Source organism: Delphinus delphis, chromosome 13 (genome assembly GCF_949987515.2).
Source record: "Delphinus delphis chromosome 13, mDelDel1.2, whole genome shotgun sequence".
In the NCBI taxonomy this organism is placed as follows: domain Eukaryota; kingdom Metazoa; phylum Chordata; class Mammalia; order Artiodactyla; family Delphinidae; genus Delphinus; species Delphinus delphis.
Window position 1 is genome coordinate 39,731,043 of NC_082695.1, and position 18,718 is coordinate 39,749,760.

The following is an 18,718-nucleotide window of genomic DNA, read 5'->3' on the forward strand; positions in this document are numbered from 1 at the left end:
CTCAGATAAGGCCTTTGAACCCTACTTCCTGTATATAGTCATTCAGCCAAACTCACAGCAACTTGCAAGGTGCTCACAGCGCCAGAGTTAATATTAACAGCAGCATCAGGGACTTCCCTGGTGGCACAGTGGTTAAGAATCCACCTGCCAATGCAGGGGACACGAGTTCAAGCCCTGGTCCGGGAAGATCCCACATGCCACGGAGCAACTAAACCTGTGCACCACAACTACTGAGCCTGCGCTCTAGAGCCCACGAGCCACAACTACTGAAGCCCACGTGCCACAACTACTGAAGCCTGCACACCTAGAGCCGGTGCTCCACAACAAGAGAAGCCACCACAATGAGAAGCCCATGCATCACAACGAGAAGCCCTCGCACCACAATGAAGAGTAGCCCCCGCTCTCCGCAACTAGAGAAAGCCTGCTCGCAGCAACAAAGACCCAAAGCAGCCAAAAATAAATTTAAAAAACAAACAAACCACAAAAAAAAACAGCAGCATCACCAATGACATTTTTTGAGCCCTTGCTGCAAACCAGGCACTGTGCTAAATGTTTTCTACACTGTAATCTTTTTAAAATCTGTGGGAGTTCCCCGGTTGCCTAGTGGTTAGGATTCCAGGCTTTCACTGCTGTGGCCTGGGTTCAATCCCTGGTGGGGGAACTGAGATCCTGCAAGCTGTGCAGCGTGGCCAAAAAATATTTATCTAAAAATAGATAAATAAAAAAAAATAATAAAATCTGCACAACAATCTCACGAGGAAAGTATCATTATTATTATCATTATTACCCCCACTGTGCAGATGAGGAAACCGAGGCACAAAGAGTTTAAGTAATTTGTCTATGGTCAGAAAAGCTGGTAATGGCAAAGCCACAATTTGAATTCAGGCCTGTCTGACTTAAAACCTTGCTTTTAACCGCCTCTCATACTTTACCCTCAAGGATCTCATAATAATCTAATGTGAGACAATGATATATAAATAAATAAGTTGCAAACACAACATGATTTTGCCCTGGTAGCAGCTCAAGCAGCTGGTTATCTGAGAAATATTCTGCTATTACTAGTCCTGCTGCCATCACAGACATCTGTACTTCCAACCAAAAGGTGAACAAAGAATGGAAATGCCAGCCTCCATCCTAAAGGGCCAAGCTAATACCGACCAATTGCTACTCTTCTAGGAAAAGGCTTTCCCATTAGACATTAAGGGCCAAGTCCCATGACATGCTGTGCCCTAGAAGGAAGCCCAGAGCATGTACTGTGGGGAGCATGATGACGAAGGAAGGAAGGCGTGTGCGGGGCAGGGTGGGGGGGAATAGCGGCTGGCCCAGCTGTGGCAAGCCCGACACTTCAGAATGGAAGGCCAGTGAGGCCCAGACATGCGTGCCCCACCCACTCCTAAACAAAGAAAACTCCCGCCTACTCTCATATATACTTCAGGAGACGTCAGGGTACCTGGACGTGAGGGAAATAAAACAGCGCTAGGGAACCTCTTGTATTTTAACCCCTCCACCCTAAAATACAAGGAAATAACTTCAAAACGAAAGTTTAGGCAAAATTAGAAGATATGTATAAATATAAATTTTCTGGGGAAAAATTTCTGAAAAGGAATTGGGACCTTTGAAAACTTAAGATGTACTGCAAAGTTTTGTAACATAAAAAATGCAGGAAAAATTTCCTAATTGTAACAAATTCTTTACAGCCAAAGACTTTTTATCCCAGTGAAACCATTTTGGACTTCTGAATTCCAGAACTTCTTCCAGGCAGTGTGGAAACAAGGTGAGTACCAGCTACAAAGGCGGTGCTTCTTTGTGTTTTTGCCATCTCTTGAAGCATTTCTTTAAAATCCTTTCTTCAGAAAGAAAGGCAACTAACTTTTACATCCTAGGTAGGTCTGCTAAAACTGAGGATTCTTTCCTCAGGAGATACAGCAATAAGTGATGGAAACTGTACCTGGTTCTGGGCACTGGAGAGTATAATCTTATTCACATGGTTGCTCAAATCTTCAGAAATTATAATTAGCTCTCTTCACTCCCAAGGAATGTTCCAGCAGTTAGCTGAAAACTTTAACCAACAGCTCTAAGGGATGGACACACTTCACACATGTCCCTGGGCTGTGCCCTTTCTTCTAGGTCAGGGCATCTAGGGCTGGGATCATCTAGGGGTCATCTAGGTTATCTAGAGGTGGGAGTAGGAAGGATGCACAAGTATAGAGCAGGAGGCTCTGTGTAGTAGAAAGAATGTGGTCAGGCAAACCTTCCTATTTAGAAGACTTGTATCCAACTCTAAAGCTAGTTGATTTATATCCCAACTCTAAAGCTAGTTTGCAGTGAGAGCTCCGTTTTACATTTATAAAATGGCGATAATAATGCTCAGAAGGCTATTGAGACAATTAGCTAAAAGAATGAATACGCAGCATTGAGGTAGCACGTGGCACATTGAAAACAACACTCAATAAATGTTCTCCTTCTGGCTTTTCCACACATAACTCCAAGTTCAGATGCCACTAGGAAAGACTGACAGATCCACCTAAGATGGCCATAAGATGGCCAAAACACCATAAAGAAAATGAAAAGATGATTAGCAAACCAGGAAAAACACTGGCAACATATAAAACAGGTTGGAGTTTAATATCCTTGATGTATAATGAGTGTTTACAAATCAATAAGAAAAAAAACAACTCCCCAAAAGAAAAACATTCAAAGGACAGAAATAGGTAATTTTCTCTCTCCTTTTCCTGTCTGTCTGTGTATGTGTACGTGTGCGTCTCTCTCTCATACACATACACACACACACAAGAAACACAAATGGCCAATAAACATGTGAAAAGTTATTCAACCGCCCTAATACTAAAAAGAACTTTAAAATAAAACAATGATATATCAAGTTTTGCCCAAGAAACTAGCAATTTTTAAAAGATGGTATCTTATACAGGGGGTCATAAAATTAATGCCTTCATATACTGCTGTGGGATATAAATTGGTATCTTTCGGAGGCTACATATGTACTACTTGACTATACTTTATTATTTATTATTATCGTTGTTGAGGTATTTAAAGATATCTACAGTGATGTTTCCATTTACAAGTGGAATAAAACTGCTTTTGACCTCATTGTTGATCATCAAACATTCTTCAGCCTGGAGCCCTCCCCCTCCGGATACCTGCATGGTTCACTCCTTCACGTATTCAAATCTCTGCTCAAAAGTCATCTTTTTTTTTTTTTACATCTTTATTGGAGTATAATTGCTTTACAATGGTGTGTTAGTTCCTGCTTTATAACAAAGTGAATCAGTTATACTTATACATAGGTTCCCATATCTCCTCCCTCTTGCGGCTCCCTCCCACCCTCCCTATCCCACCCCTCCAGGCAGTCACAAAGCACCAAGCTGATCTCCCTGTGCTATGCGGCTGCTTCCCACTAGCTATCTACCTTACGTTTGGTAGTGTATATATGTCCATGCCTCTCTCTCGCTTTGTCACAGCTTCTTATCCATGAGTCCTTCTTATCCACCCTATATAAAATAACAACCCCCCCCCATCCACTGGCCCATACTCAGGCACACACACATACACATTATCCACTTACCCAGCTCTATTTTTCTCTACACCTATTACATCATCCACTTTCATTTTTAGTTGTTTCTTGTCTGTCTGCATCAATTAGAATGTAGCTCTATGAGGGCAAGGATTTTTGTCTGTTTTGTTCATTATGCACGCCTTACACCTAACACAATACCTGGCATAGACAGTAGGCACTCAAATACTTGCTGAATGAATCACCATGTATTATTTTTGTAACTTAAAAAAAAGAGTTTTCCCTTCTCTTGCTAGTTTGGTACAAAGCAGCAAGATACAACAGGAAACTGCAGTCATGACTCTAATTCACATTTCTTCCTCTGCTTTTCTCAAGTGCTTCAGAGACTTTGCCCTGAACAGAATTGCTGGCGCTTACAGCTACTCAGTTGTCAAAGGTAGGGATGCAAGCAAAAGGTTCCACATCCTGCCGTCTGCCTGTTTGAAATGGCCCCAATGCGAGAATCCTAAGAATTTCAAATTCAATAAACATTTGTAACGATCATGTTGTAGCCTATAACTGTGACAACAAAAAACCAACTGCATTAAAAAACAAACATGTTTTTCTTCAACAGACGTGAATTTAGAAACTTGAAATGGAGGCAGTTATTTTGTTTCCTCTAATAATTTATCTCTTTTTCTTATTAAAAAGTGGTACCTTCCATGTTAGAAAATTTTGAAAACACAGATTATCAAGAAAAACATTATAATTACAATCCTACTACCCAAAGATAACCACTGTTAATACCTTGTTACATCTCCTTCCAAACAGCATCCATATGCACGTGTATGAACATTTTAACAAAAATGGGATCCAATTGCACAGGTTGTTTTATAACCTGCTTAACATCTTTCCATGTCAAAAAAGTCATCCCCAATTTATTAATACTTGAATACCAGGCTACTGCTTGACATTTAAGCTTATCCTAGGTTTTTACTATTCTAACACAGTAATGATTATCCTTGAATATGTTCTCTGCTCATATTTATGATGTTTTCACAATATTCAGAACACATTTCCTGAAGTGGAATTGCTGTTCAAAGATACACACGTTAAAGTTTGTAACTGGTTACAAAATTGCCTTCCAGAGACGTTATACTGACTCATTCTCTGCTATGATCTGCATGTTTATGTACTCCCAAGATTCATATGTTGAAACCCTAACCCCTAGTATGACGGTATTTGGAGGTGGGGCCCTTGGGAGGTAATCAGGTCATGAGGATGGAGCCCTCATGATGGGATTAGTGCCCTTGTAAGAAGAGACACAAGAGAGCATGCCTCCTTTCTCCATCTCTCTCTCTCTCTCTCCCCCTCTCTCTCTCCCACACACACACACTACCACCATGTAAAGATACAGGAACAAAGCAGACATCTGTAAACCCACAAGAAACCCTCAACAGAAACCAACCACACTGGCACCCTGATCTTGGACTTCCCAGCCTCCAGAACTGTGAGAAATAAATGTCTGCTGTTTAAGGTACCCAGTCCGTGGTCTTTTGTGACAGCAGCCTGAGCTGACTGAGACGCTCTTTGGCAGCTCTAACACTGCATGATTCTGAGACACCCAACAGCCTGCGCATTAGGAACAAACGAGGCACATCTATTAAGGCACCTCCTCTCCACCTTTAATTCATAAGGTGGCACCATCTGGGCCTTCTGTGCTGGTTTATTCTTACATTGTTCTACGTGCCATCAAAGGAGGCAAGATGGGATTAAATCCTGAGGAGGTCCTGACAGAATCTCGAGTCTCCGTGGTGTGAGGGCTGAGCCAGGGGTAGGGGTGTGTGTGTGTGTGTGTGTGTGTGTGTGTGTGTGTGTGTGTGTGTGTGTGTGTGTGTAGGAGGGATCTTACAGGAACTCCTTGGGTGATACGCAATTATTCCTACGTGAGTTATAAGCACATATGCTGCATCTTGTTTGCATCGTGTACTTTTTCTTTTCTGCTTGTGCACGCTCTACTGTCCCTAAGAACCCTGATGAATAAAGCATTTTACAAGAAGCTAACAATAGTCTGTTGGCATGAATCATAAAACTGTTGTTATTGAGATGAAGGCTAATTAAATTAAATCATTTGTTTTTCAAATAGAGCATGCATTATTGAGGGAACATCTGCTCCCTGAAAACACTTAGTTTATCTGTTCATGGGAGCCTGGAGCGATCCCTGAGTCTTAAAAGTTCTCTGCATTATACTGACACCTAGTGACCTCAAAGCAGTTTCCAAACATGAAAATAACACCTGACCAAGATACCAGAGTTGATGTGTTGATCATTGATTGACACTGCCTAAAACAGTAACACACCTTATAACTGTAAAATCAGTATTTGCTTTACAATTCCAAAGGACTTCTGCATACATTAACTTCCTACTTCTAGAAGACACCTAATTTCGTCTTTTTGGTCCATTCCTGGTGAATATGGTCCTCAAAGTGTCTTACTCCCTTTTCTCGCTGCTTCCTCCTATTCTTAGACCTTTCTCCTTCATTCCTTACTCTCTCCCTGACTCACAGAGGGCCACACTCCCTTGTCCAGCCCTAATATTACTTGAACCCAAGAACCCTGTGATGACACTGTTTCTCAAAGAGGATAGCTTAGAGCCGGGAGGCAGCAAACAAGGGCCCGCGGGCCAAATCCCGCCTGCTGCCTGTTGCTGAAAATAGCATTTTATTGGCACACAGACACACCCATCCGTTTCCGTTGTCATGGCTGCTTTCCCGCTACAACAGCAGATTTGAGTAGTTGTGACAGAGACTGCATGGCCCACAAAGCCTAAAACATTTACTTTCTGGCTCTTGTTTGCTGACCCCTGATTTAGAATAAGGCAGCTTGGGTCCCAACGTCTGGAACGTTCGAGTGGTGGTACCCTTGGGCGCCTCACCCCTCCCCGGGGAGGACCAAGGCTGGAAGTGCAGTTAAGTGAGCCTTAGGAGACAGATGCCAGGCATGGCACAGAACAGAGAAGTCAGTACTAAGAAATATAGTCCAAAAAAGAAAAAGAAATATAGGCCACCCAGGTCCCCGAATAATAAGTGAGGCAGGATGGAAGAGGCACATATCTCATCTCTAATAGATGTGAGGAAGAAAGAAAACCCAGTACAAGCACCTTGCCCGTGCACAGTCCACGAGGGACTGCAAATCCAAGCTAATGTGCAAGACGTAACTCCTTTGATCTCAGTCTGGGGAGGTTTACATTTCACACCATGGACTTAAGAGGCCAGAAAGGGTTATATGGACTCAGAGTGACTTCCACACGTGGTGTATCTATGACAAATCGTGAGTCCAGCAGATTCCTATGCTGAGTGGCGTGGGCATGACCTGCAGGTGTCAAAGGTCAAAATATCCCATCCCGAGAAAGACAAACACTGCATGGCATCACTTATTACATGGAATCTTTTTTTAAAAAGTCAAACTTAGAGAAATAGAGAGTAGAAAAGTGATTGTCAGGGACTGGGGGGGTGAGGGGAACAGGGAGGGTTTGGTGAAAGTGCACAAACTTTCGGCTGCAAGATGAATAATGTATATTGAGTACTCATGAATGATGAATAACATATCCTATGAGGATCTAATGTATAACACGTTGACTACAGTTGATCACATTGTACTGTATAACTGAAATTTGCTAAGAGACTAGAACTTAAATGTCCTCACCAAAAAAAAGAAAAAAAAAAAAGGGGGGCTTCCCTGGTGGCGCAGTGGTTGAGAGTCCGCCTGCCAATGCAGGGGACACGGGTTTGTGTCCCGGTCTGGGAAGATCTCACATGCCGCGGAGCTGCTGGGCCCATGAGTCATGGCTGCTGAGCCTGCGCATCTGGAGCCTGTGCTCCACAAGGGGAGAGGCCATAACAGTGAGAGGCCCGCGTACCGCAAAAAAAAAAAAAAAAAGATAAATATGTGAGGTGCTGGATGTGTTCATTAACTAGATGGTGAGAATCTTTCACAATGTATACGTATAGTCAATCACCACATTGTACACTTTAAACATCTTAAAATTTTATTTGCAAATGACACTTCAATAAAGCTGATACTTCAGAAACTCCTGTCCTTTTGCCATCGCTGGCCTCCTGGACTCCCTCCAGGTACCAGCCCAATCACCACACCAACACCAATCAGCTTTTATTTGATATTTTATCCTTTTCGTGGCTCTAAGCTTGTTTCCTGAGGAAGTTTTGAAAGTTCACTGTATTATCCCCAAAAAGTAATTTCAACATATGTATATATGTAAAGCATTCCTCTGGAGAGAAAACAACTGGGAAGAATATCAAAAATACATGAATTTAAGTGCTAACTTTCCTCTGTGAGCAGAGATGACTTTTTAGGAAGGTATAAGAGTCACTCAAAATGAAATATCAATACATTACAACATGATTTGGGAAATTCCAACCACCAGTAGCTTTCATAAAGGTGGGCTAGCTCACTTAAAAAACAATAAATAATCAATAATTAAAAAGAAGTACAATCTCGACCCTGATTGTCTCACTATTCATTTCTTTAGGGAGAAGGCTGAGTTAATTTGGAGGTTTTAACAAAGATATTCGTTATGCTTCCCCAGCAAAGACTCTTAATGTAAAATTATGGTGTGAGGGCTTCTTCATCTATTAGAAATCTCTGGTCACAAAGGTATCATGGCATAGGTTTTTTTAACTTAGAATTTCTCATACTTGAAAACCTTGAGAAGCAAAATTTTACTCTCATATGCAGAGTGGACAAAAAGTGGCATGTAGGTTAAAGATTACTTTCAAATGTTTTTCTTTAAACATGCAGCCTGGTAATATAGGAGCCAGGAAATGGCATCTAAAGTCTCCAATGAAATCATGCCCGAGTCGGTCCTCAGCGATGGTTCTAGAATCTAACAGAGTGACACGGTCTCACTGTGCTACCAGGCTTCCAGTCAGCTGAAACAGGTCACAGTGTTCGTTTAGGATCATGTTTTAGAAATACAAAAAGTTTTCAGCACAGGACTTCCAACATCTGCTAGAAAAATCACTGCAACGCTCTGCAAAGTCTTGGCTACAACAGTTGCCACCACATAATGACAAGCTTGTGACTGAAAACCAGTGCTATCTTTCCCAAGACAGAGGCTTCCAGGGCATCATCCAACACCCGCTGATAACAACTGGCTGCCAGGCAAACATCCTGGGAGAAGAATGATTCCATCAGATCACTGGGTGGAGTCAATACATGATGTGGCCAGAGGCTGACAAACACAGCAATGTAAGAAACACGGTGCCAGGGTCTGCGACTTGTTTGCAAGGGAATCTGGGATTCTGCTGCTGTGCTCCAGGCTGCAAGGACAGTCTAAATGAGCTCTCTATGGCATATGCTATTAAGGACCAATTTGGAGCCCACCCTCCAGCCCCATCACTATAACTCCATGATGGCATTCTATCGTGCCATCAGGGACTCCAAACTGTCTGCCAGCTGTTGTTTCCATTTTTAGTAGAGCCCAACCTCTGCTATCTCTGCACAAGTACACAGTCACACAGCAAAGCTGGGCTTTGGTTCTCTGATGACATCACTGGAAAACCAAGCCCAGTAGGAAACAGCAGCCACAGCGAACACAAACCCAGCCCGGGCACACACAGGAGCACTGGAGCTGGGTCCTTGCTGCTTGCTACCTGCTAACACCTCTTTGCCCAGGGCCCATCGTAACTGGAAATCCTGAGCTGTGACAGCAGTTATTAACCACAAGACCCACTACAAACTAAGACACTAGAATCTTTGACGAGAAGCTTAACTGAGCTGACATCATGTGTGCGTGGCTGTGAAACCACCTAAGGAAGTCCAGGAGATAGAGGTGAAAAAGTCTCCGGGAGATTTAGCAAGGGGACCAAAAAGGGATATGATTATGGCTCTTCTGAGATGGGTGGCGCCTAGCATCATGCAAGTCAAAGGGACAACAGTGTCTAGCGGATCCTTCTCTGTCAAGGATCACTTCTTCCAGGAAAAGCATCTTGAGAATCTTTGACTTCACCCAGTTCTACTAGTCATCCCCTCTACCCACCTCCAAAAAAAGCAATAAAAATATGAAGAATTCCATCAAGGGATGAATGGATAAACAAAATGCGGTATATAAACAAAATGTGCTCTATACACACAATGGAATATTATTCAGCCTTAAAAAGGAAGGAGATCCTCACACATGCTTCAACATAGATGAAGCTTGCAGACATTATGCCAAGTGAAATAAACCAGTCACAAAAGGACAAATACTGTATGATTCCATTTAAAGGAGGTACCTAGAATAGGTAAATTCATAGAGACAACGTAGAACAGAGCTTTACCAGGGGCCTGGGGTGGGGGTGGAAGGAGAAAGGGGGAGCTATTGTTTAATGGGTACAGAGTTTCTGTTTAGAATGGTGAAAAGGTCTGGAAATGGATGGTGGTAATGGTTGCATAACATTGTGAATGTACTTAATGCCACGGAATCGTACACTTAAAAAATGTTTAAAAATGGTAAAATTTATGTTATGTATATTTTACATACAAAAAAATGTTTGAGTATGAACAATGGCATCACTTTTAAGGAAATATGACTAAGGTAATGTTTATTTAATTTTAATTTTTTTTTTTGGCCGCACCGCACAGCCTGTGGGATCCTAGTTCCCCGAGCAGGATCGAACCCAAGCCCTGGGCAGGGAAGGCACGGAGTGCCAACCACTGCACCACCAGGGAATTCCCTAAGGTGATGTTTAAATGACCATTATGAACAAGTAAATAATTCACATCAGAAATTACAAGATAATCATAGTCAGGAACACTGTAAAAGAGGGAGATCCGGGGCTTCCCTGGTGGCGCAGTGGTTGAGAGTCCACCTGCCGATGCAGGGGACACGGGTTCATGCCCCGGTCCGGGAAGATCCCACATGCCACGTAGCGGCTGGGCCCGTGAACCATGGCCGCTGAGCCTGGGCGTCCGGAGCCTGTGCTCCGCAACGGGAGAGGCCGCAACAGTGAGAGGCCCGCGTACCGCAAAAAAAAAAAAAAAAAAAAAAAAGAGGAAGATCCATGTTGATCAGCACCGGTGGACCCCAGTGCAAAATCTGACGGCCAATTCCCTGATTCTAGTCCAATCTCTTGCTTCTGTGGAGGAATACATTCAACTATTTGGAGTCAAAATGCTTCATCATTTAACTAAATCTTGGAACTAAATCTTAGAACTACCACAGTCCTTGTGAATTCAGGGCTCCTATTCGTTTAAATGAAGACCCATTCTCTTTGAACTATCCACCATAACAATGGAGTATAAAGTAAGACCTGTGCTTAGTAACACATATAGAATCCCCAAATTTTATATTTTGGGGTTGTATCAAGTGGAGGACGCTCTACCATGGAAATGTAAAATTATCACTTCGTGAACTACGCCTTTGGATTAGTGAAGCGTCTTGTGTGTGACAGTCTTTCAGAACATGGACTGTGATGTAATAGGGTCAGGGAAATTAATCCACACCGCAGTTCCCAGGGCCTCTCCCTTGTCAAACTTCTTCATACCAGTGTTTTGCTCTCCAGTTAAATATTTTCAGAAGAAGCCAAAATTATTAATATTTATACTGGACTCATTCTCAAAGCTTCTCCAGAGCGCCAGGCCAAGGGATGACTTAGCAACGAAGCAGTTAATCTAATTCATGGAGAAGTTGGGCAGATAACTTGGACCACGAGGCAAATGGTTTGGCCTGATCATTCAGTTGGGTTGTTTACCTTATTCATGTAAACCTTGACTTCATTTTCTTTTCATTTTGTGCATCATTTCAGGCAAGGCATGATGTTCTCAAAGAATCATGGGGATTTATTTGGGTGAGGCAGGACTGAACAGCCAATTCGGATTACAATTTTGGTTGAAAAATGTCATTGTCTTTGACATTTCTTTCAAATCTATTTGAAAAGCGGTCTTAATAGGATCATAACAACAATGTGTGATCTGAATCAGACCCTGGATCAAATTTTTGTGGAGAGGGCTAGAAAGAATGTTACTGAGAAAACTGGCAAAACGTGAATCAGTCTATACATGAGATAATAGTATTGCATCAATGTTAACTTCCTCACTTTGATAACTGCTGTAGTCCTGTAAGAGAACATCCTTGCTCTTAGGAGATACATGCTCAACAATTCAGAAGTAAAAAAAAATCTGCAACTTACCTTCAAATAATTCAGAAAAAAATTACATGTATACAAATACGTATGTATATATCAAGTGAAACGGATAAGAGAAGCAAGGTGAAATAATAATTGGGGAATCTGAGTAAAGGATATGGGACTTCTTTGTACTATTTCTAACTTTTCTGTAAGCAGGAAATAATTTCAAAATTAAAAATTTACCCAAAAAATTTAAAGCTGATTTAATAACTTATTCATAGCAGTCCTGTGATCTACAACAAAGCCAAATTAATATGGTTTATAAATTGTATATCTCAATTTATTTTAATATTATAAGAGTGGCATTATTAACCAGGAAAACACTACTTGAGCTCTATTTGATTACAACATCATCTAATCTTAAGATTAGAAGGGAATTAAGAGATCATACAACTCAAATAAACACCCGTGTTTCCCAATGTAACACCACAAGAAGTTAAATAATACACAAGGAAGCTGGTATGGGTCATGAATCAATCACAGACGAGGTGGTCCTACCTTGAATTGCTGTTGATCTCCGCCCAGCCCAGTTTCCATGACACATGAAGCAAAAGTCCACCAATTAATGTCTGCCACCTGAAAAGGATAAGGGCCAATGTGAATTTAACAGAGTGCCATGGTCTCAAATGCCATCCACCCCCAGCAGATCTGTCGAGTGACACAAATATACACGTGATCCTTCTTACAACTCCTTTCTCCCACTTTCTCCAAATTACCATCCCAATTCTCAGACCCATCCTTCTCAATCTCTACTATTCCCTGAGTCCAGCTGTACCATTCAGTGCTGACACTGATGGTCTCCTTTTCTTATTCTAGACTTTTCCCGAACAATCTCACCCACAGCCACCACTTCTCTATGACCTCTGCACTAATGGTTCCCATATCCCCCTTCTCACGAGGATATGGCCACCCTGATACCCCACAAGCTCCCGATGATAACATGCCTAAAACATTACCTTGAACTTCCCTCTCCCCATCCTGGTCATTCTCCTACTATCCCTAATCAGCCAAACCAGAAACCTAGATGTCATCCCAGCCCTCCTCTGTCGTCACCTCCCTCAACAACTTACAAATTCCTATTGACTTTATCCCCATAACCTCTCTGAAACCCGAAGCCTTCCCCTCCATCCATCTGCTTAATTCAGACTCTCATCATCCCACACCTGGACCATAGCATCAGTTCCCTAACCGGTCCCCTTCTCTCCAGGGCTGCCCTGCACCATCCATTCTCCATCCTGCAGCCAGAGGGTTTGTTCTAAAATGCAAACCTAATTGTGCCCCTCACTTTTTTAAAAAATGGCTGATTCTTCCCGGTGCTGTAGGCAGCAGCCCTCGGCCTCTTTTCTGCTGCAACACACTTGGGGTCATGAAGCTCACGTGAGACACATTTCCTCAGGTGCAGAGTTTAGGGGGAGCACAGGTGACAAGATAAACACCCCTCCCTCTCCCACTGCAGAAAGCACAGCAAAATGCCAAGTGAGTGACCAGTACTACAGGCATAACTGTATCCTATTCCACACTAATTGCTTTTACTCTATTTTTGGTGAGTCATTCATAAATTTCAAAACCTTATTTTTAGTTATGTACTTGAGACACCTACCTCGGAGGTTATTACAGCACACCCGTGTGTTGGGACACGACACTGGAGAACCCCTGGTCTACAGAACAAAGTCACTTGCATGTGACATAGAAGCCTTCCAGGACTTGCAGCTGCCCCTCTCCAGGGTCAGTTCCTGTCCATCTGTCAGTGGCAGCCACATTCCAGCCACACCGAACAGGCCACAGCCTCGGTAATGTGCCAGGCCATTTCATACTTTTTAGAGTTTGCACGTGCGGCCCTCGTGACCCATAACGTCTTCCCTTCTCCTCCGTGTTGGTGGACACCTGCTCATCCTGTAAGATCCAGGTGTTACGTCTCCCTTGTGAAGACTTCAATGACACCGCCAGGCGGAGTGGACAGATATGGGTCGTGTCTTCCAACAGCTTGGTCTAGAGCAGTGGATCTCAATCATGTGGATCTTCCCCCCCAGGGGACATTTGGAGACATTTTTGGTTGTCACAATTGGGGCTGGGGGAAGGGTTGCTACTGGCACCTGATGAGCAGAAGCCAGGATGCTGCCCCACACCTTACAACGTGCCGGACAGCCCTCCACAACAGAGTTATCTAGTGCAAAATACCAATGGTGCTGAGGCCGAGAAACTCTGGTCTAGAGGGAAGTAAGCTAATTAACCAATAATTACAGTGAAGTGTGATACAGTCCTAATGGGAAGAGTACCAGGTAGCACAAAACACCCTAGCAGAGGCAGTTAATCCAGTCTAGGGGGTTGGGTGACTCTTCCTAGAGGAAGTAAATTCAAGCAAAAGCCTGAAGCCTGTTCAAAGCGGGAGACCCAGAATGGACCAGGGCCCACAGGTAAGAGAGACAATGGCTCCAGCAAAGCTTCTTACAGAGGTTCAATTGGCCTGACCTTAGCATGTGAGTACTCGAGGCGGGGGCTGGTCACGAAGGGCCATATCAATCGTCAACGAGCTGGGGCTTCAAACTGGGGACCCACTGAAGGGTCTGCAGCACGGGAGCGACACTGCCACATTTACCTTGGGGAAAGCTCTGTCTCTTTACAAGGGAGAGAATGTTTGCTGAGAAAAGCAAGACCAGGGGCCAGGAAGGAAGTTAGGAGTTGTTAGGGTGATTTGAGAGATGATAGTGGCCCAGGAAGAGGCGATGAAGAAGGTGGACGGGTTCTAAAGATGTTTAGAAGTCCTAGCTGTTGATTAGACGTTGGGGTGAAGGAGACAAAGAAATCAAGAATAACACAGGTTTCTGAGTAGGGCGACTGGATACAAGGTACCATTCACCACAGGTAAACTGAAGAAGAAATGAGCAGGCTCTAGGAGGGCAGGGATTTTTCTTTCCTTCACTGAAGTAGTCCAAGTGTCTAAAACAGTGACTGGCATATGCATGCGATCGATTTTCTTAGAATGAGTTATTCTGCCCTACTATGTGCCTCCTGTGTACCTGGCATGGTTCTAGGCATCAGGGATACGCCAGTGACAAAATGGATTGTTTTTGTTGCTTAATTCTTGCATTTGTAGACCTTACATTCTATCGGGGGAGGTGCATTCAGTCTGACATCTACAGAGAAGGAGGGGAAAAGGCAATTCAGGTGAAAACATCACCTTTTCCCACTAACTTCCCTAAGTCCCTCTACCCGGAGAGAAGTGAAAGGACAATCAGGTTCAGAAAATGGGAAAACAGGGGCTTCCCTGGTGGCGCAGTGGTTAAGAATCCGCCTGCTAATGCAGGGGACACAGGTTCGAGCCCTGGTCCGGGAAGATCCCACGTGCCGCGAAGCAACTAAGCCCATGCGCTACAACTACTGAGCCTGCACTCTAGAGCCTGCGAGCCACAACTACTGAAGCCCACATACCACAACTACTGAAGCCCGCGTGCCTAGGGTCCAAGCTCCGCAACAAGAGAAGTCACCGCCATGAGAAGCCCGCACACCACAACGAAGAGTAGCCCCCGCTCACGGCAACTAGAGAAAGCCCGCGTGCAGCAACGAAGACCCAGTGCAGCCAAAAATAATAAAATTAAATTAAAAGAAAAGAAAACGAGAAAACAATATCCCAGCTTTATTGACTGAAATATACACGATCATAGATGATATTTTTTTTTAAGTTTTGCTGTGAAATATTATGGAGAAACGACGAACTAATTCTAAAGTTCATCTGAAATAACATATCGGTGATAATATACAGAACAAAAATTCAAAAGCATAAAAAAGTGGTGAAAAGTCTTCTCTTCCCTGTCCACTATCTGCACTTCCCTGTCCACCACCTTAGTAGTTCCCTAATGTAACCACTCTTACTAGTGTCTTCATCTTTTTTTTAAATAAGGAAAACATACACACATTTCTACTTGATGGTAATGTACTATACTGTTATGGACTTGCTTTTGTTCTCCATTAAATGAATCTTGAAGACCTTCCCTTGTCAATACACAAGAGTTTCCTTATTTTTTAACATTTGAATAGTATTCCATTAGGAATACAATATAATTTATTTAATTGGTTCTGTATAGATGAAAATTAGGTTGTTTAAAAATGCTCTCTGGGACGTCCCTGGTGGTCAGTGGTTAAGAATCCGCCTTCCAATGCAGGGGACAAGGGCTCAATCCCTGGTTGGGGAACTAAGATCCCACATGCCGAGGGGGAACTAAGACCCGCAGCTAAGACCTGACACAGCCAAATAAATAAATATTTTTTTTAAAAAGTCATTATTAAAAAAAATGCTGTCTCATGGATGGACCTAGAGACTGTCATACAGAATGAAGTAAGTCAGAAAGAGATAAACAAATATCATATATTAACGCATATATGTGGAATCTAGAAAAATGGTACAGATGAACCAGTTTGTAAGGCAGAAATAGAGACACAGATGTAAAGAACAAACGTATGGCCACCAAGGGGGGAAAGCGGCAGGGGAGGGGGGGATGAATTGGGAGATTGGGATTGACATGTATACACTGATATGTATAAAATGGATACCTAATAAGAACCTGCTGTATAAAATATAAATAAAATAAAATTGAAAAAATAAAAATGCTGTCACAAACAGCTGCAATGTTTCACATGTATATCTTTGTACATATTTCATTTACATAAATGCAAGTAAACCTCTCAAGTAAATTACTGGAAGTGGAATTGCTGGATTGAAGGATTCAAACCATGCTATATTCTGCCAAAGTGCCAATCATAGATATTGTACCAGTTTGCCACCCATGGTCAATATATGAGAGCACCTGCTTTCTTTCATTCTCATCAATGCTACGCTATCAAATTTTGAAGTTTCATTTTGCAAACCTTGTTGGTAAAAATATACCTCAATACAGTTTAAAATTATATTTTCTTATGAATGAAGAATATCTTTTTATATGTTCAAGAGCCCTTTGTAGGTAGGGATTTTTGTTTTTGATATAAAGATCTGGTTTTAGTGCACTGGGATTGTATAATTGCTTTATATTTTTTAAAAATAATTGATGTTTTATTCATGGTGAATATTCCATGGGCATTCGAAAGGGGGGCATAATCTCTATTTTCAAGATACAGAGTTTGATATTTATCTATTAATTGTATTATTTATCAAATATATACATATGTTCTAGTGTTTTGTTGGTCCAATTGATCTGTCATGGAAAAACAGTAGTAAATTTGTCTCCTATCACTAGTATGTTCCTATTTAGCCCTGGTATTCCTGCTGTTTTTATTTGACAAATGACGATGCCCTGTTGTTTGGTTGATAGATATTCATCACTATTTTATTTTCACTTTGAACTGCATGCTCCGGCATTATAATGTGTCTTTTCATTTTGAACTGCATTGCTTTAACATTGTTAACACAGCTTTCTTCATTTGCTTAATGTTTTTGTCCTGAATTCAACCTTGATTGATATTAAGATCTCTATCCCTGCTTTTCTGGGTGCAATTGTGTGACACTTAAAAAAAAAAAAAAAGGAAAAAGAGAAGAGGGATGGTGTGCTGTGCCACATATTTAAATGCTATAATAATGAAAACAATTTACCACTAGCCCCTTTCCATAAAAACTGACAAATAAGTGCTCAAAAACAGACCCTAGGGCTTCCCTGGTGGCGCAGTGGTTGAGAGTCCGCCTGCAGATGCAGGGGACACGGGTTCGTGCCCTGGTCCGGGAAGATCCCACATGCCATGGAGCGGCTGGGCCCGTGAGCAATGGCCGCTGAGCCTGCATGTCCGGAGCCTGTGCTCCATAACGGGAGAGGCCACAAGAGTGAGAGGCCTGCGTACCGCAAAAAAAAAAAAAAAAAAAAAAAAGAAAAACAGACCCTAGAAAAATGACTTTACATATGATACTAATGACCCAAAGGCAAAAGGAAGGATTATACAATAAAATATAATAAATGGGGCTAGTATAAATAAAAAACCATTAGGGGAGGAATGATTTCTTCACATTGCACCATACACTAAAATAAACGGATCATAATTAAGAATTGAAAAAAGCTTTAATGACTTATAGGTGAATATCTATATGATCTTGTGATAGAGAAGAATAAACATAAAAGCAATGGTAGCTATCACAAAAGAAACGATCAATTTAAAACTAAAATATATTTTTTTAAAAGATGGGGGCGGGGGTGGAAGTTTGAGGTGAGAAGGGGAAATGTGAACGCCAGAGCACTCCATGCTGCCTCTACCATTTTTCTAGACTGTTGACCCGACTCTACACCACTTTCTATCTTCTTCCTAATAATAGCATCTCTCAGTCACAAGATCACACACTGGATTCATCTGTTTCTCTCTGCTGCTTCATTCCTACATTCAAACGATGAATTCTCTATGATGTCACTTAAAAAAACTAAATAATCAAGGTAATTATAAACAAAATGAAATGGCAAAGAAAAAATTGATAAAAAAAGAAATTCCAATAAATATGATAGAAAAGTGGTTGGCATCCTTTAAATATGAAGAATTCATTAAATAATAAAAAAAAATACTAAAACCCTAGTAAAAATAAAAGGGTTAAAAAAAGAAAAAATAAAATAAAAGGGTAAAAGGCACAAATAGACACTAAAAAAAGAGATGCAAGTGGATAACATAAGAAAACTGTCCAATTTCATGAATAATCGAAGAAATGATAAGACAAAATAATATGATACCATTTTTTGCTCATGAAATCAGCAGAGAGGGAAAAAGTAACAGTCATGGTTTGAGTATAATACATAGAAACTTTCATACACAGGCTGGGTTACAATGTAAATTGGTAAAAAGACACTGGAAAAGAATTTTTTAATATTCAAGCAGACTACTAAAGAAGTTCATGTTCTTTAATCTAAATTTCTTATATAGGAATCTATTCCAAAGAAATAGTTAGAAATTTAGCAGATCTGAATGCAAAAACTGTCTGAGAACATTGTTGTGTTTATACCCCCAAAATGGGACACCATTCAAATGCCATTAATAGAATGACTAAATAAATTACAGGATG

At 41.7% G+C, this 18,718-nt stretch overlaps 1 protein-coding gene across 5 annotated transcripts in view; it reads right to left on the bottom strand.

The window, feature by feature from the left end:
• The window catches only part of TMEM241 (transmembrane protein 241), a 107,632-nt gene that overhangs the window by 86,190 nt on the left and 2,724 nt on the right, over window positions 1–18,718 (bottom strand). For all 5 annotated transcript variants that reach the window (XM_060028786.1, XM_060028784.1, XM_060028785.1 and 2 more), the window contains exon 3: window positions 12,196–12,273. In XM_060028786.1, the coding sequence (XP_059884769.1) occupies window positions 12,196–12,273 (78 nt within the window). The remainder of the gene's footprint in view (window positions 1–12,195; window positions 12,274–18,718) is intronic.